The 23213-nt window shown below is 46.3% G+C and overlaps 1 protein-coding gene across 1 annotated transcript in view; it reads left to right on the top strand.

The window, feature by feature from the left end:
- VILL (villin like) overlaps positions 1-17293 on the top strand; it is a 47060-nt gene extending 29767 nt beyond the window's left edge. Inside the window, exons 8-20 of the mRNA XM_033165552.1 lie at positions 593-671; positions 1177-1275; positions 2039-2192; positions 4273-4373; positions 5661-5798; positions 7818-7976; positions 9262-9441; positions 10860-11005; positions 12541-12685; positions 13839-14027; positions 14208-14279; positions 15679-15930; positions 17119-17293. Coding sequence (XP_033021443.1) covers positions 593-671; positions 1177-1275; positions 2039-2192; positions 4273-4373; positions 5661-5798; positions 7818-7976; positions 9262-9441; positions 10860-11005; positions 12541-12685; positions 13839-14027; positions 14208-14279; positions 15679-15930; positions 17119-17232 — 1828 coding nt within the window. The 3' untranslated portion in view covers positions 17233-17293. The remainder of the gene's footprint in view (positions 1-592; positions 672-1176; positions 1276-2038; positions 2193-4272; positions 4374-5660; positions 5799-7817; positions 7977-9261; positions 9442-10859; positions 11006-12540; positions 12686-13838; positions 14028-14207; positions 14280-15678; positions 15931-17118) is intronic.
- Positions 17294-23213: the final 5920 nt, after the last annotated feature.

The following is a 23213-nucleotide window of genomic DNA, read 5'->3' as shown; positions in this document are numbered from 1 at the left end:
AGCAGATGTTGAAGCCGCCGCTCTTTCACTGGCCAATGAGTGGGACCGTGCCGGTTTCTCCCTTGTGGTGAGGAGATACGGGAGTGGGAGTAGGAAGTCGAATTGGACATGGCAAGTCCAATAGAAGGAATCAAGGGCTGGCTTCATCTGGCATCACTGAAAGCCCACGCCCCAGGATAGGGGGCCTCCTTGCAGCCCTTGCCTGATTTCTGACATCAGAGCCAAGCTTGGAGAAAAGATGGCAGATGGGGAAGGGAAAGTTTTGCACCTGGGGCGAGCTGTGTGATTAATGTAAAGTGTTGTTTCGCTCTTAGGTCTGAGGGTGAGAGTTTCAGGGATGGCGTTCCAGCCAGACAAAAACTGTTCAAAGGGGTGCAAGGCGGGGGTGGGGTGGGGCAGGCCTGTAGAGAGTCACAGGGGCCAGATGGGGAGTGTTGGGGGCCTGCATTAGCCTGAAGATAACTGTATAGCTCCCCAAGGAATGGGTGGCGTTTAGGTTCCTTAGGGTTGAGGGCAAGGACTGTCACCCATCCCTCAGCCTCAAACCTTGGAGAAGGCCTTAAGAATTCCTACTGTCCATTTCCTCCTGCAGCGTCTATGAAAACGGGAAGGATTTGGTAGTTCAAGAAATAGCTACCCGGCCCCTGACTCAAGACCTCTTGCAGCATGAGGTAAAGTACCAAATAGTCTGTGCAGAATGGGGGGTGGGGGGGGGGGTTGATGTGACATCCTCTCTCTTTTGGTCCCCCTGTAAGAGTATCTGTCAGTTTAGCAGCGAGCCAGTGTGGTGTAGTGGTTAAGAGCGGTGGACTCGTAATCTGGTGAACCGGGTTCGCGTCTCCGCTCCTCCACATGCAGCTGCTGGGTGACCTTGGGCTAGTCACAATTCTCTGAAGTCTTTCAGCCCCACTCACCTCACAGAGTGTTTGTTGTGGGGGAGGAAGGGAAAGGAGAATGTGAGCTGCTTTGAGACTCCTTCGGGTAGTGATAAAGCCGGATATCAAATCCAAACTCTTCTTCTTCTTCTTCTTCTTCTTCTTCTTCTTCTTCTTCTTCTTCTTCTTCTTCTTCTTCTTCTTCTTCTTCTTCTTCTTCGTGCCCTGGTCTACAGGAGCTCAAAGTTCCAGATTCAAATCCAGTGAAGGTTCTTGTCCCCCCCCCCCTTTATTTTAACAGGACTGTCACATTTTGGACCAGGGAGGTTTTAAAATTTACGTCTGGCGTGGAAAAGACTCCAGTAAAGAAGAGAAGAAGGCAGCATTCAGCCGAGCAGTGGTGAGTTGGGAGCTCAAATAGGGGTGCAAAAAAGTGGGTTTTTTATTCTGCTTAAAAAAGGGAGCGGGTGGGGAACCCAGTCGGATCATGACGGGGACATTCGGACACAAAGCAGGCAGGAACAGCTAATGGAAGTGTATTGGCATGGACAGAGTGCCAAATCTGAATCAGGGAGAGCTGGGTTCAGGTCTCTGCTCAGGAGGCCAATACCTAAACCCACCTTGGAGGGTTCTTGCAAGGAATGTAAATATAATTAGGAAAGTATTATCAATGGTCATTATAATTATTGTCATGCCCTAAAGAGAAAAACACAGTTAAGTTTGGAACCTGGCACGTTTGGCAAATTAAAAGTCAATGTACATATGCTGAATTATAATTCCTTACCTCGTCTTGTTTTTGCAAGTCTGGGCAAAGGGTGAAAAGTTCTATAGGACCTGAAAGCTCCACCCCAAATCCTTGTTCCAGCCTCCATTGCCCCTTCCCTCCTTTGGGGAATGCCCATGCCCTTAGCAGCCTTGAGGACTAGAAGCACTATTTTTAAAACAACAACAACAACAACACAGAATACTAATATTCTACTAATAATACAAATTCTTCACCCAGTACCAAACGTATGTATCTGCTTTGCAGTAACAGCACTGTAGGATATGAATGTTTTCTCGACAATTTCTTCACTCTGCGGGAGACTAAGTTACAGATTTGCAGAATTATTTCCCTTTGGTGATTTGCCAGAATTGCTGACACATTCTCGGGGTCCTTCTAGGGTTTCATCCAAGCCAAAGGGTATCCTCCCACCACGAACGTAGAAGTCATGAACGACGGAGCGGAGTCGGCGATGTTTAAGCAACTCTTCCAGAAGTGGTCGGAAAAAGACGAGGCCCAGGGACTTGGCAGGACCTTCAGCGTTGGCAAAATTGGTGAGACAGAATCACCCAAATCTCTTTCCTTCGGGCAAAGGTTGACATGATGTTAAATGCATTTTTGCACTTAATGAGCAGGTTTTTTTTAATGCTAATTGCACCAGCCTTTTTGGGGTGGGGTGGGGGGGGGGTGCTGATAATTAGGCATGGGTCGCTCAGTTGCTTAGAGCATGGAGCTGAAAAGGCCAAGGTTGCAGGTTTGAGCCCGATATGGGACAGCAACATATTCCGGCACTGAAGGGGGCTGGACTAGATCAGGCTTCCTCAATCTCGACCAGTGGTCAGGGATGATGGGAATTGTAGTCTCAAAACATCTGGAGGGCCGAGGTTGAGGAAGCCTGGACTAGATCAGGGGTCAAGGTAAAGGGTAAAGTGACCCCTGACCGTTAGGTCCAGTCGCGAACGACTCTGGGGTTGCGGCGCTCATCTCGCTTTATTGGCTGAGGGAGCCGGTGTACAGCTTCCAGGTCATGTGGCCAGCATGACTAAGCCGCTTCTGGCGAACCAGAGCAGCACGTGGAAATGCAATTTACCCTCCCGCTGGAGCGGTACCTATTTATCTACTTGCACTTTGATGTGCTTTCGAACTGCTAGGTTCCGTTGCGGGGATTGGAACCACCGACCTTCTGATCGGCAAGCCCTAGGCTCAGTGGTTTAACGCACAGTGCCACCCGCTTATCCCTGAGATCAGGGGTAGTCAACCTTTTTATACCTACCGCCCACTAATGCATCTTTCTTGATGGTCAAGTTTCCTTACCGCCCACCAGTGCTCGGTGGAAGGAGGATTCACCTTGTGCTGTAGAACCCCCTACCGCCCACCTAGAATCCTGACATGCCCACTAGTGGGTGGTAGGGAGCAGGTTGACCAGCCCTGGACTAGATGATCTACAATTCTATGATTCTATGATGCCAATAAAGGCTCTATCCTCTTGTATAAGCCTGAAGTTACAAGAATCAACTCCATGATTATATGAATTCATGGGATCAGAACATGGATGAAGGTGGACCTTAACCCTTTCTTCCCCTGCTGCAATCCTGAGCAAATAGCCCTCTTCTGAAGCTAGTATTTGGACACATTCTTTCTATGCCAATAAAGGAGACTGATTGAAAGAGAAAAGCTAGTATTTGTTTTGGTAGAGGCAGATCCCCATTGGCCCAAATGGATGGTTTCCTCCCATTACAAACATTTGGTACAGTCATACCTCTCTGCGGATGGCGCATTTTCAGGTTGTGGGCCGTGCCGAACCCAGAAGTACCGGAACGGGTTACTTCCGGGTTTCGGCACTCGTACATGCGGAGAAGCACAAAATGACGTCACGTGCGTGTGCCGACATGGCACTTTAGGCTGCGAACACGCCTCCTGCACGGATCATGTTCGCAACCCAAGATATGACTGTATAAATATGCTAAACATAAAGAGAAAGGAGCAGAGAAACCAGTATTATTATTATTATTATTATTATTATTATTATTATTATTTTGGATGGGGGGTTGAATTCAATTCTTTTCTCATTTAAAGGCAAACTTACATATTTTGCACTTTTCAAAACTTTGCGTGAACCAAAACGCAGCTGTCCCTCCAGATTCACATTTCTCTGAATCTCGCAATGTGGTTGACCAGCTAAGTAATGCATACAAAAATGCCTATACCACCAAGGTCAGGCATATAAATGTATATATTATGTAGGTTTATTTATAACATATAACATGAAAAACTGTACAAGTTAGGGGAAATTGGCAAAATTTGACAAAATTGCATACAAAATTGTGCTAGTAGGAAGAAATTTTCACTAAAATTCTGATATACACACACACACACACCAATGTGGAAATGTGGGGAGCTGAACTTAAACGTGGAAAATCTGATTTTGGGAGTCACCCACCTCCTGTTTCCAGCCTTATTTTTTGCTTCGCTAAGGAAGCTAGAATTTTTTGAAAGGGAGAGCTCCTCTGCTGTGTGCGAGAGAGGCTACACACATCCTATAAATAGGCATGTCCCGCTCCTTATGACTTATATTGCTTGCAGAGAATGCAGTTCAGTCAGGTGAGATGACATCTCTCTGTGTTCTATATGCAGCCAAAGTGGATCAAGTCAAATTTGACGTCACTCAGTTGCACGCGAGACCGGAGTTGGCTGCTGAACAACGGATGGCAGATGATGCCTCTGGAAATGTAGAGGTGAGTTCTTCCCCGCCCTACCTTGATGCCAGCTCCAGATTTTGGGGGATATTGGGCAAGACATCATTGCCATTTATCACCAGCTGCCATTTATCTCATATTTTTTATTCATTCATTAAATTTATATACCACGTTTATCTTCCAAGCATCTCAAGGTGGTGTCCATGGTTCCCATCTTCCCCATTCCATCCTCACAACAACCCTGTGAGGTAGGATAGGTGAAGAGATGGTGACTGGCCCAAGGTCACCCAGCATCTGCTCCTAGCGGTCTCCTCCTACTGTCGTCTGGGCCAGTGCCAGGGCAACAGAACATGCAAGCAAGTTGCAATAGTTAGGAAGCAGGTAACGGTCAATGGGTCCGTTACCGCAGCAGATGCCTGGATGGATGACTAGCATGCCTGCAAATTTCATCCAGTTCTTCCAACGAAAACAAAGAAAGTTTTTAGGTGGTTCCATTAAAAAAAAGAAAAACCACCACAAATGTAATGGTGCCCAACACAGAGATAAAATCCTGCACCTATTTGACCAGATAGTAACAATTTTCCTTGGGCATGAGACAAAGCAATAGGCAGAAAGGGCCAGCCATTTCTACGCACTGCTGTTTTCACCAGCTGGGACAAGAGGTCGTCAGTTCTATGTGCTCTGGGACAAGGAGAAGTGTGGCCATCTGCTGGGGGCGAGGGCGAGGTATCAGCTGGGCCCCCATGATGAAGCTGGCCTATGGCTGGGATAGCTTAGTTGGTAGAGCATGAGGCTCGTGATCTCAGGGTCGTAGGTTCAAGTCCCACACTGGGCAAAAGATTCGTACATTGCAAGGGGTTGGACTGGATGACCCTCATTGTGTTTTCCAGCTCTATAGTTCTATGAGTCTATGATATTCCAGTTAGGCCTCAGAAAGCCAATGGCCCACTTTGTAAAGTCCAGCTGCATTCTCAGACCCACCTAGGCCTACTTTGTGAACTATAAGCAGAACCTCACAACACTGAGACTTTGATGCCTGAGTTCGCTTGTTTTCCTCTTCCCTCCCCACCCTTTTTTCCTTTTGTGCCATTTATTTTTCCCGATTGTAAGCCCCAGGGGCAGAGCCTGTGTAATTTCTACCGAATTGTATGCTGCTGTGGGATGTTATCAAGCCGAAGAGCAGGGTCCGGGTGCTTTAAACAAGAAACAAATAGGCACATTTCAGAGAACGAATGTTGCTTTAAATTAGCCGGCCCAGCGCTTTCTAAACTGTGCGCACCTCATTCCCACAACCCTGAATTCCTAATTCTGTGCTTCTCTCCATAGGTGTGGAGGATTGAGGATCTAGAAATGGCTCCGGTTGCTCCCAGGACCTACGGGCAGTTCTATGGCGGGGATTGTTACCTCATCTTGTACACCTACACAAAATTAGGCAGGCCTCATTACATCATCTACATGTGGCTTGTAAGTAATGGCTGAGATCAAGAGGTGTGGTTTCATTATTTGGCAGTATCCTCTGAGAAGGTGAATCGGACCCTGTGGAACGCTGGTGTTTTTAAATCTTAAGCCTCCTGTTTTCTTAGTGACTTTCAGAATCGACCTACAGCTTAAACTGGAGAGTGCAGAGTGCTAGAGGCTGTTTTGGCTCCATACTGCAGCATACCGTTAAGGCTACCAAGCTGCCCAGAGAGAGCAGGAATTGCTCAATTTTTCATTCTGTTAAACTGTCAGGTCCAATCAAATTATTATTATTATTATTATTATTATTATTATTATTATTATTATTACCCCGCCCATCTGACTGGGTTTCCCCAGCCACTCTGGGTAGCTCCCAACAGAATAATAATCATAATCATAATGTTGTGACAAAATATCAAACATTTAAAACTTCCCTAAACAGGGCTGCCTTCAGATGTCTTCCAAAAGTCTGATAGATGTTTATTTCCTTGACATCTGATGGGAGGGTATTCCACAGGGAGGGCGCCACCACCGAGAAGGCCCTCTGCCTGGTTCCCTGTAACTTCACTTCTTGCAGGGATGGAACCACCAGAAGGCCCTCAGTGCTGGACCTCAGTGTCCGGGCTGAACGATGGGGGTGGAGACGCTCCTTCAGGTATACTGGGCTGAATCCATTTAGGACTTTACAGGTCAGTACCAACATTTTCAATTGTGCTCACAACAATGAGTAGCATTTAACATAGCACTAAGCAAATTGTTCCGTTAGTCCGAATATTTCCCCTTGCATAACAGAATGCTCTCCCCCACCCCCACCCCTAAATCTGTTCTGGGAGTCCCTCAACCCTCCAGAGCAGACTTGGGGGTGTTGCAGTGGGCACAGGCGAGGGGAGAGAGTCCTGTTGCACTTGTACTAATCTTTGCACTAGCACTTGCAAAATTATTCAGTTGAGTGTACATAAAACAAAGTTAATAAAAGCCAGAATCAATTTTCTTTAACACAGTTAAACCAAGGGGTGAACTGTGAAATTGTTCTAACTGTATGCCACAGGTAAAGGTAAAGGTAAAGGGACCCCTGACCATTAGGTCCAGTCGCGGACGACTCTGGGGTTGCGGCGCTCATCTCGCGTTACTGGCCGAGGGAGCCGGCGTACAGCTTCCGGGTCATGTGGCCAGCATGACTAAGCCACTTCTGGTGAACCAGAGTAGCTCACGGAAACGCCGTTTACCTTCCCGCTGGAGCGGTACCTATTTATCTACTTGGACTTTGATGTGCTTTCGAACTGCTAGGTGGTTAGAAGCTGGGACTGAGCAACGGGAGCTCACCCTGTCGCAGGGATTTGAACCGCCAACTTTCTGATCGGCAAGCCCTAGGCTCTGTGGTTTAACCCACAGCGCCATGCACAACTTTGCAGCAAATGCTTTCTTAAGACCCACCCAAATTATCCGGATGCACCCTATGGTACAAAAACGGCCTTATATCATCCAGCTCTTCTTCCTGCCTCAAGGACCCAGTCTAGCCCAAGCTAAACCAACTATTAGACACCCCACACTCTGCTGAGCAAGTCCGTTTGCAGTGCTGGGCAGTTTTATTCCCTCTGGGGTGAGAGTTAAGGGTTTTTGGAGAATTCTGTCAAGAACTTAAATGGGGACAGACTTCCTCACTAAGGTGAGATGTGCCCCCCCCCCATTTTATTATAGTAATTGTTTCTACATTTGGACCTATTTACATAAATTTCACTGTGCAAATTGATTACCTCTCTTCTTTTTTTAGAGGGGCGGGTGACACATTCCTTCGTTGGGGGCCATGCCTAAGCAGGCCACCACCCTAAAGGTGGTCATCTAGTTGCCTCTAAGTTATATTCTCCAAGCTTTACAAAGCTCACGAAACAGCCCTCCCTCCTTCCACCTTTTTTTTTTTTTTTTGCTAATGCCACATTCGCCGGTTTTGCCAGCCATTCATGGTGACTCCTCCATGGGTCTGAGCAACACTGCATATCTGAGGGTGTCCCCCTTGTTCCTCTTCAGGGCCGCCATGCCTCAGCGGATGAAATTACTGCCTGCGCCTTCAATGCTGTGGAGCTGGACAAAAAATACGGGGATGAGCCGGTGCAGGTTCGAGTGACGATGGGGAAGGAGCCGAGGCACTTCCTCTCCATCTTCAAGGGGAAACTGATCATCTATGAGGTAGGCTCTCCCGGTCCAAAGCCCACACCCACCAAGGGACCCCAGAGTCTCTTCTTTCTCTTGGGAATTGGTCCACCTCCCTCCATTCCCTCCTTCCTCTCTCTAAGGAGAGCAAAACTCCACATCTTTAAAATGAATGTAGTTATAGTACTATTCCCCCCCTTCCAACAGGGCCTTCCTGGGGGTGGCTCCACAGTTGTAGAACTCTCTCCTTTCTCATTTGCTTGGCCCTTTCCGGGAGGCCATAATCTTTTTGAAGTTGCTTGTCTTTAACACACTTTAGGCGATCCAATTCAATATTTCCATGTGTCTGTTTGTCTGGATCCACTCAGTGCTTCATAGTCTGTTTCTTTATCTATCTGTATATCACTTTGTGAGAGGCATTACCCTGAAAGTAGCGGATGAGGCGACTGAAACAAACAAACATTTTAAAAATTTATTTCCAGTAGCACATTAGAGACCAACTAAGTTTGTTCTTGGTATGAGCTTTCGTGTGCATGCACACTTCTTCAGATACAAACATTTAATTAACATAAATGTTTAATTAACATTTAATTAACATTAAACAAACATTTAATTAACATAGAGAAGGACCTTGCTGAATGTGATTCAACAGACTGTGGAACAGCAGCGGGGGATAATGTATCAATTTGTTACGTGTTCCTCTTCCAGATCATTGCAGAAATAATTATTATTATTTTATTTATTTATTTATTTATTCATTCATTCATTCATTTATACATACCCCACCCATCTGGCCGGGTTTCCCCAACCACTCTGGGCGGCTTCCAACAGAATATTAAATGCAATAATATATTAAACATTAAAAGCTTCCCTAAGCAGTGGCTCAACAAGGAATTGGGCAGATCTGTCCATTTCCATATCTCATTTTTCCAGTCTTCTGTTTCCCCCCATTTCTACATCAGATTACAATACTCTTTTTACAATGCATCGTGAAAATTTCAACCAATGTTCATGTTAATTCCTCTTAACGTGCGAAATCTTGCCCAGTGTGCACATTGCTGCAAGGAACTTTTCCCAATACAATCCATTTTTCTACATCTATTTTTGCTGGTATCTGTATTTTTTGTATGTACTTTCCCCTGATGTACACACTTTCTTGTATACCTCTCTTGGCTGGAAGACTGCAATATCAGAAATGGGAGACGTGAATTTTCACGCATTGGTTCAGGAAGTGCAAATTTAGAAGGGTTTGCACTGAGATGCAAACAAAACGGATGTCTTTCCTACCCTCCTGCTTCACAGATTGCTTTGTTTCTTTCAGGGAGGCACAAGTCGTGCCCAGAAGAGCGAGCCGGAGCCCGCTGTCCGGCTCTTCCAAGTGAGGGGGACAGATGAATTCAACACCAAGACCGTCGAAGTCCCAGCACGAGCCTCCTCGCTCAACTCCAACGATGTCTTCCTTCTCAGGACCAACCAAATGTGCTACCTGTGGTGTGGAAAGGTAGGTGAATTTTAGGGCATATGCCCCAGCGTATTCCAATCTCGTTTCTCCATCCCCTAAAACTCCCACCATCCCCAGCAAGCTTGGCCAGTGTCCAGGGATGATGGGAGTTGTAGTCCAACAAAGTCTGGGGGCCCAAGGTTGAAGAATGCTGCTCTAGATGACCTGTTTACTGAGCCTTCCTTCAACAGTGCTTATGTGAAGACTAGGTTGTATCTGGTCTTCCTTGGAATTCATTCCGATTTGTTTGCAGGGAGATTATTCAGACAATGGGCACTCGCAGGATGCTTATGCCTCTTGTTAGTCATTCATTCATCCCACCCTTTTCTGATGCATTTTCCCATTACTTTCCTAACCGCAAAAGGATCAGCTTCTTTTTTCAAAGTAGATTTCTTGTGGTAGGGCACTGGTTCTCAAACTTTTTTTTTTCTGGGCCACACTTTCAGAATAAGAATTTGCTCTTGCCATGCCAAAAAAAATTATCAATAAGAAATAAGTTGGAAAACAAAAAGAAACAATTTCTAGCAGTGCTTGATTTGTAAAATGGAACATAAGTACTTTATATTATGATCATGGGTTAAGGATTACAGCTACATATTCTGCAAATTAAAAAATATGTTGATACTATACTGAAATGTTTAAATGTTTCTATTATCATCCTTGAACCTTCCCGCCATTCTCTCCTGCCCCACCTTTTGAGAACTAGAGTGATAGAGTCCTTTAATCCACTTTAATTGCTCAGTCCTACATTTCCCAGTATACAGAGGCACCCTGACTGTCAGGCTTCAAGAAATCGGCTTCCTCCCCCATGGCAGTAAATAAGAAGATCAAACGAAAGGAACATCTTACCAGTTAGCTTCTTTAATAATCACAGTGAGAGACAAAAGAACACGTCTCCCTAGAAATGGCAGTGCTCCCAATTAAGGCTCGCTCCCCCCTCTGTCCCTATTAATCTACGTCACTCCTACGTCTCGTAATCTGAGCTTGTACCCTCTGTGCTTTCTGTTCTGAGACTTTCTGAGCTCTTCTCGACCTTGGGGAGAGCGATGGAGGAATGCTGTCCAACGACTGTGAATCCGTTAACCCTCTCTCTCCCAGTGTTTCTTCTTCTGCTAGCTGTTCCCCATCCAGTATTTCCCAGCTTCTGCCTTCTAAACTATGCCCCTCTGCAAACCACTGTTCCAAATCTACACTGTCCTCCTGGGAAGATTCAGGATCAGGGGGAGGGGGTGGCTCCCACCATTCCTCCTCAGTGCAGACTTCCTCAGGACGGTCCCTGACACTGACTGAGTGCAGAACCCCCAGTTGTGTGGAGCAGGGCCACAGACCCTGAGTCCCAGTTCCACAAGTGTCCCACCCTCCCCCTGGCGTTTTGTACCCAACTCCTCATTTGCTCTGGTTTTGTGCTGCCTCTCCAGGGGTGCAGTGGGGACGAGAGGGAGATGGCCAAGAACGTGGCCGACATTATCTCCAAGAGGGACAAGCAGACCGTGCTAGAGGGCCAGGAACCAGCGGAGTTCTGGGTCGCGCTTGGAGGCAAAGCCCCCTACGCCAGCGATAAGAGGTAAGAGATGCCTCGTTCCCTAGTCACTTCAGAGAATGGGTGCGAATAAAACTGAAAAGAGCATCAGGGGAAGGACTGGAGCTCAGCGGTAGAGCATCAGTCTTGCATGCAGGAGGTCCCAGGTTCAATCCCCGGCATCTCCAGGTAGGGGTGGGAGAGACTCGCTGCCTGAAACCCTGGAAAGCCTCTGCAAGTCAGTGTAGGCCAGGGATAGGCCACCTAAGGCCTGGGGGCCAGATGCGGCCCAATCGCCTTCTCAATCCAGCCTGCGGATGGTCCAGGAATCAGCGTGTTTTTACATGAGTAGAATGTGTGCTTTTATTTAAAATGCATCTCTGGGTTATTTGTGGGGCCTGCCTGGTGTTTTTACATGAGTAGAATGTGTGCTTTTATTTAAAATGCATCTCTGGGTTATTTGTGGGGCATAGGAATTCGTTCATCCCCCCCAAAAAAAAAATATAGTCCGGCTCCCCCCAAGGTCTGAGGGACAGTGGACTGGTCAATGGCTGGAAAAGGTTGCTGATCCTTGGTGTAGACAATGCCAAGCAAAATGGGTGAAGGGTCAGACACAGCATAAGGCAGGTTTCTATATCTGCAAATGCACACCCACAGACTTGAGGTTAACACAGCTTGCCTGTAGCAGGGCAGGGGGTAAAAATACCAATGCAGTAGGAGTGTGTGTGTGTTTTTCACAGCTCATAATGCTGGGTATCCAGAGTAATATACAATTGTACCTCGGAAGTCAAATGGAATCCATTCCGGAAGTCCGTTCGATTTCCAAAATGTTAGGAAACCAAGCTGCAGCTTCTGATAGGCTGCAGGAAGCTCCTGCAGCCAATCGGAAGCCTCAGAACTCGCATCAGTCGTTTGGGTTCCAAAGAACGTTCGCAAACCGGAACACTCACTTCCAGGTTTGCGGCATTCGGGAGCCAAAACATTCGATTCACAAGGCGTTCGACTTCCGAGATACGACTACTTTTCCCACCAAGCCCTGATGGCTTTGCAGAAGGAAATGAAAGGAAGTCATTTGAAAGCTCTCGTTCCAATATCTAAGTTGATGTGTCAAGGACATAGATAATTTGGTGGCGGGGACACCACCACCCCCCTCCACTTTGTCACCTCTTATGGAAAGCTAAGTTCCACCTTGCCACTGCCCCTCATCACCCCTCCATTTGTTCTTTTAATTCAGCCTTGCTTTCCTGTTTCATATTATATTTCTATGACACGTTCACTTCGCCTGAAAAACAGAAACTCGTTTTTATTTTATTTTATTTTATTTTTTAAAAAAACCCTCATGGGACAAACGCATCTTTGGATTGCTGAACAACAGTAACCTTAAAACATACAAATCTATGTCCACCGTTAGGAGATTGGCATCCTGATTGATAGCGGTCAAGAGGTCGACTGCTCACTTTCTTTCCCACTTAGGAGTTAGGAGCCTGACCTCTAGTGGTTAGAATCAGCATAGGATGTTAGAAAGGGACGCAGCTTCGTCTCACGCAGAGTCTCCCCCTCCCCAATGTTGCATCGCCCAGGTTCCAAGAGCAGTTTGCCCAGTACCAGCCCCGCTTGTTCGAGTGCTCCAATCAGACGGGCCGGTTCATCATGACAGAGATTGTGGATTTTTGCCAGGATGACTTGGACGAAGATGACGTCATGCTGCTGGACACCTGGGAGGAGGTCAGTGGAGATGAGCTAATGCTTCTGCAGAGGAGTTTTCCAAGCGTGCTGCTGCCAATGCCGCAGCTTTGCGTGCATGCCTTGGGCGCGGATGCAAAGCCTCTCTCCAGGATGAACAGGGTGTTCTTCTCAAATAATAAATACCCACCGCTCATTGAATAATATTAATTGTCTAGAACAGGGATGGGGAACCTCATCTGGCTGGCGGGGCCAGATCCTTATCTTCCCTATCCCCCTTGCACCCACTTGTCCATCACTTGGTGCCACAATGACGTCACACTATGATTGCAGGAACTTCAAGGTATCTCACAGGGCTTGCAATGAGCCCTGTGGGGTGATTGGAAGCGCCGTTATTCAGCAGGCTTGAAGTCTCCAGCCATCAGCTGCTGGTGGTGACTTCAAGCCTGCTTTCTGCAGGTGTCGGTTGTTCCATGAGGAACTTGGTCCTGCAGCTAATTCTCCTTTTTATATAAAAATTCCTAGTTTACATTTCAAAATATTCATTTAAACAACCTTAAACCAATGACTTCCTTTCTCCTCTTTCCATAGTTCATTTTGCATACCATGCATCCCTGCATACTTTACATGAACTAAACCATTCAGTAATCCATTGTTCCATCCATCAAAAACTCATTTACACTGTTGAATTTATCTTAACGCTACCAGCGTTTTTAAATAAACACAATCTTCACCCATATATTCAGTAAACATTTTCCAGTCTTCTTTAAACATACATTCTTCTTGCTCTCTTATTCTGTAAATTAAATCTGCAAGCTGCACGTATTCCATCAGCTTAAGTTGCCATTCTTCTTTAGATGGGACCTTGCTCATTTTCCATTTTGGAGCTAACAAAACATGGGACGCAGTAGTGGCATACATAAATAATCTTTTTTGAAACCTGGGAATTTCCCTCTGAATTATTCCCAACAGAAAGGACTCTGGAAAGTTACTTCTAAACATTTTTTTCAATTCATTATATATCATTTCCCTGCAGCTAATTCTCTACCTGGTATCACATACGACGTCAGGTGTGTGGCAAATGGGCCTGGTTAGGGGGAAGCAACCCAGATTGGGGCAGAGTTTCCCCAGCCTTTTTCTAGGAAAAAAAATGACTCTTCCTCTTTCTTCTCCACCTCCTGTTTTCCGCCTATAGATTTTCCTTTGGGTTGGCAAAACTTCCAACGACTATGAGAAGAAGGAGTCCATGCCCTCGGCCAAAGAGTACCTGAAGACCCACCCAGCGGGAAGAGACTTGGGGACACCGATTATTGTGGTGAAACAAGGTCACGAACCCGTCAACTTCACGGGCTGGTTCACCGCTTGGGACCCGTACAAGTGGAGTGTAAGTAACCGCAAGCAAAAAATATCTGTGCTGAGTCCCCAATGAGCACCAGGCACCACTGCTTAAGTGCTGATTCGAAAAAGAAGATCTCGTGTCAAAGTTGCAATCACCTTGCTCTTTGGGTAACTAAGGCTTCCTCGCAGATCTCATAGCAGCGATTTTTCTTTCCTTTCCTCTCAGGATGGCAAGTCCTCCTACGAGGATATTAAGAGCAGCTTGGGAAACGTAGCCAGGATTTCGGAGATCACCGTGGTGAGTAAGCCCAGGGTGGAAGCTGCAGCTTCCTTGTGCAGAGGTTGCATCCGTCTCTTTACAGCAGGGGCCGGAAACATTGTCAATCAGTGGGCAGTGCCGGCCACTTGTCAATTACCTGATGTCACAACACTGTCAGGTGACCGAAAGTAAACCTCTTCCTTTGTGGGCACAGCTCGAGATGCGACTGCATAGGAAGGTCCTTTGCATGGCTGGCTTCCATCAAGTCCAGATCCCAGCTGGGTTGCTGTGAGCACCAATTAGCTGGCCAGCGCTTTGAGCCAACCTGATTCCGTCAGGGTTAGGCTGTGCTAGGGGGTTCCCCATCAACAACTCCACCGTTCAGGCTCTCCCAGAAGCCACATGCCATTTTAGGGGGTGAAACTTAAATTTTTGCAAATTTCTTCTGTGAAGGGTCCTTTGGGTGTAAGGAATTCAAATTTGCTATTATATTTTGAGACTGGACCACATTTAGCTTGGTGAGTCTACATTTCATGAAGAAGACCATAAACTGCCTTTGGAAAACCAAATAATTTTAATTTTACCTTCTGAAAATGTCAGGTAACGCTAAATACTACTGGTGCTGCTGCTGCTGTTGCTGCTACTAAATATATAATATACCTGCAAGTACTCGGCACTTTTAATGATTTCTATGCAATTTTTATGCACATTTTACTTACCGAGCAAAACTAAAGTGTGCTATTTTAACCAAAATATATATTGAATTCCCAAGCCATGTTACAACTTCTTAGCACACCTCGTTTTTGGAATTTGAAAGTTGAGAAAAATCAGTGTGCGGCCCTAACGCTCTACTGCTTGATCAGTGTTAATAGCAATACTCATTTGCCAAGGAACCATCAGAGGCACACTTTAAAGGTTCCCAGTTGTTCATTGGCCAGATGGGACAGGTGGGTGTGGTTTTGAGGAAATGACCTCATTGGCCAAACCGATCCCCCTGCTGGGCTGATTTGGCCCATGGGCCAGAGGTTGCCCACTATTCCTTGACAGCCTGAACTTGTGAAAGCAAAGGGGGCCTTCATGTAAGTGCCCAGTGGCACTCAGGAAGCAAAAGGTCCTAGGTTCAACCATCACCTCCAGGTAGAGGCTGGGAGAGACTCCTGGTCTGAAACCCTGGAGAGCTGCTGCCAGCCAGTGTAGACAACACTGAGCTAGGTGTGGCTCCATACAAGGCCACTTCCTAGGTGCAAAAGCAGGAAGCCAGAAGCCTGAACTTCACTGCCTACCAAGGGCCGGCTATCACGTCTTGCTGAAACCTGAGGGCCGCTGAATGTGGCAAGGAACTTCTGACTGGCCAATGCTCCTTAGCAAGGTGTGCTTGCCCCATGAGAAATGTGCAGAGTGTCCTCCTGTTCACGGGCTTTTCCTATATTTTTTGCAGGACTTTAAAAACGCCAACTTGAACAACAGGAACACCAGCAGTAAGCCTGCCACCAATTCAGCCGTTTCAGAGACTGAAAGAAGGCCGCCAGTACACCAACCGCCCTCCAGCAACGGCGGCAGCGACGGCGGCAGCTGCAACAACAACCCCACCTCCGTGGAGACCAATGGGACTGGGGCATATCACAGAGATGCTTTGATCAACAAGACGGTGGATGACCTTCCAGAGGGAGTGGACCCCACCAAGAAAGAGGTAGGTGAAAACACACACACACACACACACACAAATATTGTTTATCATTGCCATGGCATTTGCCAATTCAGCGGCTCGCTCCCTGGTCGTTTCTCACACCGTTTTCACCCAACCGCTGTGGCTAACATCGCTGGCACGGGAAGCAGCTATGCGAAAAGGGCAGCTTGCATGAACAACACAATGAGGCACTTAAATGACACATTTGAGTGCAGTCAGGAGAGGGTGTCGGGAATAAGTCACACAGAATAAGCGAGGCTAACGTTTTATTAAAAGGAACAAGGTCTGCTCGGGAGCGCCAGGCCTAAGGAACACAGTCTTGCGCCTATGAGTCAGTTTGGAAACCGAAGGTCCCCTGATCTTGCATGCGAGGGACATTAGGGCACCAGAAGATGCCATGCTGGACCAAGACAACGGCCTTTTGAGTCCAGTGTCCTGTTTCCTAAGCAGCCACTCAGGTGCTGCTGGGGACCCCACAAATAGGGCACGAGCACCATATTAGCCCTCCCTTGCTGTTGCTTCCCAATAATTGGTTTCCAGAGATGTGCTGCCTCTGAGCACGGAGGGAGCACATGGTGCTTGTGAGTGGTAGCCACGCATAGCTCTATCCTCCATGGCCACATACCTAATCCTCTTTTAAAGGCCCCTGAGCTGTTGTTTAGGATGGCGAATGTGCCACAATCCTTGGTGTGCTTCTGGCTGAAATTTCCTGCCACCCGCTTGATCTCAAGAGAGAGGTTAAAAATTGGTTGGAATGCAGATTGACCCTAATGTTAGTAGTTTCTGGCCTCAAATGTATATTGGAGGCAAGTACAGGACCTAATGGTCAGGGGTCCCTTTACCTTTACAGTATATTAGGAGGACCCGATATGTGTCTCTGCTTTCTTTATCCACTAGGTGCTGTGTATTATTATTATTATTATTATTATTATTATTATTATTATTAAGGAGTACCCTGCATACCCCCAGAAAAAAACCCACACTGATGATGATGATTTCATTCATTCATTCATTCATTCATTCATTCATTCAAGTTGTATACCACCCTTCCTCTGTAGATCTCAGTGCGGTTCACAACATAAAAATACAAGATTAAAAAAAAAAATCCATCATAGAAACAAGAACGGAACAAACCAGTTACCTCTCAGGCTTCTCCTCACTTGTTACCCTTTCCTCTCACTCTCTTCGCAGTACTACCTGTCTGACGCAGATTTTTATGACATCTTTGGGAAGACCAAGGACGAGTTCTACCAGATGCCCAGGTGGAAGCAGCAGAATGAGAAGAAACAATTTGGACTCTTTTGAGCAAAGGAGCTTTGGGCCTGCACACCTGCCTGCCTGCCGGCTCCTTAGAACTCATTTTGGAATAAGTCCACGGGTGTGGGAAGGAAGTGAGCCTGGATAAAAGGCACTTCCCTCCATCATCGCCCCCACTACCAAAAAGGACTATTTAAAGAACGCCCCCCCCCCCCTCTTGAAATCAGTTTTGTCAAAGAAAGGCTTGGTAGATTATTTCCTTTCCCCCGCACCTGTGCTACTGAAAACGGCAACCTCTTTTGCCTGCCAAGCTTTTTATAATTTATCTGTGCAGGGAGAAAATTCCTTGAATTTGATGAGTTTGGAAATTCAGGGATTCCACATGAAGTTGTAAGCTTCAGGCAATGTTGAAGGGAAATGAAAGACTGGCCTCTAGAGCCGATTCTGGACTCTTTGGAAGGGGTGGAAGTCTAAATCTCTCTCCCTCTCCCTCTCTCTCTCTCTCTCTCTCTCTCTCTCTCTCACACACACACACACACACACACACCTTAGTTATGCAGCAACTGGCCTCCAATTTGAAGGCATGAAATTGAATACCCTGACCCATCCTCTCCTCCTCCTTTGCAAAACAGAGCTGAGTGCAGTTGCCTCAGGTGGCAGATGCTGAGGGGCAGGCAGCAACCGCAAGATGTCGGGAGTACACACGACCCCCATACGTTGTCGGGTGCCACACGACCCCCATACTTTGCCCTCTGGTGCAGTGGAGGACAGTTTCCACCCCGTTGCTTCTGGTTGGCTTCTCTACATGGAATTGAGAGGACAGCGCCATCTTGCCCTTTGGCTCAGGCGGCCGTGTTTTGGGCTAGCCTTCTTCCTTGTGCTCGCAAGGACCCCGGATCGTCCGTTTGGGTGCCACTGGAAACAAATGTTGGGCCTCGGCTTTCACTTTTCTTTTCTTTTCACTCTCTCTTATGAAGCCAGGATTGGGAAGAAAGGCAGCACACCAGTGGCCTCATCTGGGGCCGGGGGAAATCTTATCGCTCAAGTTTTGTTGCGGTTTTGGAGCAGTTAAGGGATATGAAGAGGAGGGAATCCCATGTGAACTGTCAGGGGCCACAGTCTTGACTATAATTGCTAAGTTTATCATTATTGTACTGCCAGTCAGGCTAGGAGTGAGGTGCTGGTGGAATAACCACTCTCATTTCGCTGGCAAATAAGGATGTGAGGGATTTGGGTGAATATCACAATATGACGATCAGGATACGATGAAGCTTCCTAGAGAGTCTTAAATAATGAGAATTGTAGATCTTGGGATTAACGTTTGTGGTAGGCCCTGGATTGCTCCATGAATGTTTATGGTACCCTAGAAGTGTAAGGTTGCGCCCTGAGAGTTGTAACTCCACACTGCTTTTCTCCTCAAGGATTAATGGCACCTTTTCTCATCCAAAGGCCTCAAAGGCCTTTCAGAATCTACATCCAGAAAAAAACAGCACCGGTGGCAAAGGAATTCACACATTCCCCACTATTTCCATCACAGCCACCTGCGGCCATTTCACTTTGTTCATTTCTGTGCCATGATTTCGAAATAAAACAAATCACAGTGACTGGTGGCGTACGTTTTTCATAAATCTACATGCGGTAGCTTCACTCAGGACGAAATCAGCAAGTGAAACTGGGGCACTCCTGTTTTGTCTTCCTTTTTGCCCCCCAAAGAGGAAGGACTTGTGGCTAACCCCACCACGGTTTATCGTATTGGTAGAGCTCCTTGAATGACTTTTCCCAATCTTGAACTGGAGAAGGAACCAGTGTCCGGCTAGGAGACCCTGACATGGAGGTTAAAACATGCATAGAGCCACAGTAGTAGTTGCCAACCTATTTTGGCCAGTGGGCCCATTTGGACTCTTGAGATGTTGCTGTGGGTGTCAGTAACAAAATGGCTGCCGTCGGGCTTAATACAAAATGGCTGCCGTGTCTGAAAGAGCAGAAAATGCTCCTGCCATCATTGGGGGGAAAACATCATTGGCCACTGCCATGCTTGCTCAGAAAGCAGTTTCTTGAACCTCTCCTCTGTTCAGAACAGATGGGAGGGTAGATGTACAATCCTGCCATTCAAGAAAAAGTGAGCATTTGCGGGTGGAGGTGGCAGAGTTCAAGGTAGGAGAGCTTGCGCTCAACCAGTTTAGTTGGCTATGTGCATTTACATATCAGGTGAACCCAGTAAGAAAAATAAACAGGAAAAGATGAGGCAGAGAAACACGATTCTTTTTTTTTTTTTCTTTTTTTTTTAATCGCAATTAAAAAATATATTATTTATATCGTACTCTTGTCAACCCTCTAAATCTGTAGCTTTATATGGCATTTTTAAATTAAAAAAAAACCCTCAATATAAAAGTCAGTTTTGTTTGCAGAATGATTGGGTTATATCTCGCTAAGCTCTACTCAAAAGCAGATCTTCTGAAATAAAGGGACTTTCATTAGCTGTGCTCGCCAGTTCCAATGGGTCTACTCAACAGTATGACTGACATGAGATATAACCCATTTAGGCAAGATCCACTGTCATGTCAGGGAAAGAAGTGGGAGTGTTGATGTTGGGCAAACTATTTTTGTCGTGTAAACAATAGTGCATTGCAGAGGGTTGGACTAGATGACCATTTGGTCCCTTTCCAACTCTATGATTCTATGTCTTACACCAGCCCAAGATCCCCATTGGATTCAGCTAATGCATTACGACACAGTCAGGGCTCCACTTATGGAATATCTGTTAAAAGTCAGCTACAGTTGCGTCTCAACCATTCGTCAAGTTTACCACCCTGTGATTGTCTTCTACACAAACAGAATAAGGCTTGGGCAGTTATAAGGTCCCAATCCGTTTTTTGTTTTTTAAGTGCTAGACCAGGACCTTACAGTTACCACAATAAGGCATTACGTGGCTATTCCATTGCAAAACCCCAGATGGTAGTGTTTGGGGGTAAGAGGTGACACTGTTCATCATAGCACCTTGAGAAACGAGATAATGCTCGCCGTAAGAAAGGGAAAACGTAACGGCTTTTAGAAACCACCTCCCAGTTTAATGAATTTGCAGTGCGTTTCGTGAAAGTGGCTCTCAGGATTCCACCCCCCCCCCCGTGTGTGTGTGTGTGTGTAAAGGGACCCCTGACCATTAGGTCCAGTCGCGGACGACTCTGGGGTTGCGGCACTCATCTTGCTTTATTGGCCGAGGGAGCCGGTGTACAGCTTCCAGGTCATGTGGCCAGCATGACTAGGCCACTTCTGTGAACCAGAGCAGCGCACAGAAAGGCCATTTATCTTCCTGCCGGAGCGGTACCTATTTATCTACTTGCACTTTGGCGTGCTTTCGAACTGCTAGGTTGGCAGGAGCAGGGACCGAGCAACGGGAGCTCACCCCGTTGCGGGGATTCAAACCGCTGACCTTCTGATCAGCAAGCCCTAGGCTCTGTGGTTTAAACCATAGCGCCACCCGCGTCCCTATATATGGCAAAGCCTAACCCAAAACAAGAGGCGATGTTGGGTTAGAGGCACATGGATTTCCATGACACAGGATGAGTTCCTGTCTCCACTGAGGCCCTGCTCTATAACAATGCAGACCCCATTTTGCAGGTGAGAGGATTGGAGGTGGTGGCCACTTTGTGAGGCTGGCCAAGTCTCGAAATTTGCACTGAGAGGTAGTGAAAATGGTTGAGGAAAGAAGCCGGTGCCAACTTTGCTGACACCTCGATCCTGACAACTCGATCACAGCTGATGCTACCCTGAGAGAGCAACTCTCCACAAATTGAGAAATTCAAGTTGAGATCACAGATTCTCTCGGTCGGATCACTTTCAGGCACATCTGCTTTGATGTGGAACTGCAAACTGGCCAGTGCTGTTGACCAGTTCTTATGTCTTGAAATGAAATCAGGGGCATTTGGCAAAGCACCACAGTATAGGCACCTAAGTCTGAAGCAAGCTTTGGGCCTGTTCTCATGAGATAACATTGCGTGTAAATGAGCCTTCAGCCTCAACAGGTTGTTTAAAAGGATTCTGCTCAGTGAAAAGCAAAGGTTCTCCTTTCTTTCCAATCTAAAGTGAGTTTTAGAGGCTGGGACCACATATAAAATAAGAGTATTTTGTACGACATTGTCAGTAGGATAGCATTTTCACAATTTGCTATAGAACACAGTGTAACATGCAGCAAAGATCCAGAGCCATTTAAAACTCGTAGATATCACTGGGAGAATTAGGTGCATATTTAAGTCTTTCCCACTGAAATCTACCGAACACTTAAAAAGCGTTCGGCTTTAGGTGGATTGAGGGCATGGATTTTGTAGTGTATCTCACATGTAATGTAAAAGAGGCAGAATGGTGGCAGAATAGGACTCTGATTCAAGGCTTTTTGATGTGAGGTTCTGTAAACTCCACAAGTTTCTAGTCCTCACCACTTCACAGAAAATCTTAAATACAATTGCATCATGTTCAAAAACAGTAGTAATTCAGAACCAGCTGGGGGAAAACCCAATATCTGAAACAACAGAATTATCATATTTTATATCAGTCAGTTTCTTTCAAGCGGCTGAATTTGCTAATGTTGGGATAAATTTTCACAGGCAACAATCATCTTTGGATAATGGCCTATGAGATGGATTAAACCCCAGTCTATATCCTCACCCCTTCAAATTCAGAATAGTTTCCAAGCTACTAAGAAAAGAGAGGGCGTGACTGTACAATGAACCTGCTCCTTGGCTGCTTTTGCCTAAAAACAATGTAATAATTCTAAAAAGATCGAACAAAATTACAAAATTTACAAAAAAAGTAGTATCTAGCAAATTCACAACGTGATGATTGATGCACTTGCCTCAGCTTCTAAAACTGAAAAAGCCTAATGCATACTCTGACAAAGTCCGAGGATAGTGCTTACGTCTTAATGTCTTAAAAAATATATTAGAAATCACATTTTTAGAGTTATGAAAACTGGCTGGGAGTACATTGCTAGTCCACTCTAGCGCAGCAGAAACACAGAACGAAACACTGACCCCAGAAACCAGCTTCTTGAGAATCTCTTGTTTCAGTCAATGTGTAAATTACCAGTCCTTAGGACTTGAAAGAAGGTGAGCGACGCCCGGTTAATTTTCAGAAGTCAGAGAAGTTGCAAAGGAGGGATTTGGGCTGCTGCTAAAGGTCGAATTAAACATGGCACAAGTCTGCTAAATTTGAATGATTTACACAGCTTGCAGCACCCAGCAGCGGAATATACACTTTCTTAAAACGATGTGTACGTATGGACACATCGTTCAACACCTTTCCTTAGCTTTCAAAATTGCGTCGGTAATCGCCTTTACGCTTACCTTACTTATCATGAGGACTGGGAACTTTAAAAAGTGAAAACCCTGAAAGGTAAGCACTGGCGCCTTGCTGCCCGAGCGCACAAGGCAGTCAGTAACCATCGGACATAAGGGAGGAGACAGAGGCATGGAAACAAGCGGAAAGGACACAGGAGTAGAGAAGCCACATCTTGGATCTGACTCAGAACATGCCTGAAGCCAGTGCTACAGTCCAGATGAGGTCCTCAATGACAACAGAGGGGGGACAGTGGCCAGTGTGTGGACCTGCCAGCCTTAAAGGACTGAAGTAACAATCTCCTGCGCCTGTCCCCTATCTTAATTTTCGTGCTTCTCTCCATGATTGTAAATCTAGCTCTTTTTCTCCTTTCCCCCAGAAACGGCAGCTAGGGTAAGGAGCAGGGGGGTCAGCAAACTTTTCCAGCAGGGGGCCGGTCCACTGTCCCTCAGACTTTGTGGGGGGCTGGACTATATTTAGGGGGGGAAAAATTGAACGAATTCCTATGCCCCACAAATAACCCAGAGATGCATTTTAAATAAAAGCACACATTCTACTCATGTAAAAATACCAGGCAGCCCCAACAAATAACCCAGAGGTGCATTTTAAATAAAAGGAAACACTCTAATCATGTAGAAACATGCTGATTCCCGGACCGTCCGTGGGCTGGGTTTAGAAGGCAAATGGGCCGAATCCAG

This window comes from Lacerta agilis, chromosome 12, assembly GCF_009819535.1.
Source record: "Lacerta agilis isolate rLacAgi1 chromosome 12, rLacAgi1.pri, whole genome shotgun sequence".
Classification (NCBI taxonomy): Eukaryota; Metazoa; Chordata; class Lepidosauria; order Squamata; family Lacertidae; genus Lacerta; species Lacerta agilis.
Note: the sequence above shows the minus strand (reverse complement) of the source record. Positions and strands in the feature narration are given on the sequence as shown.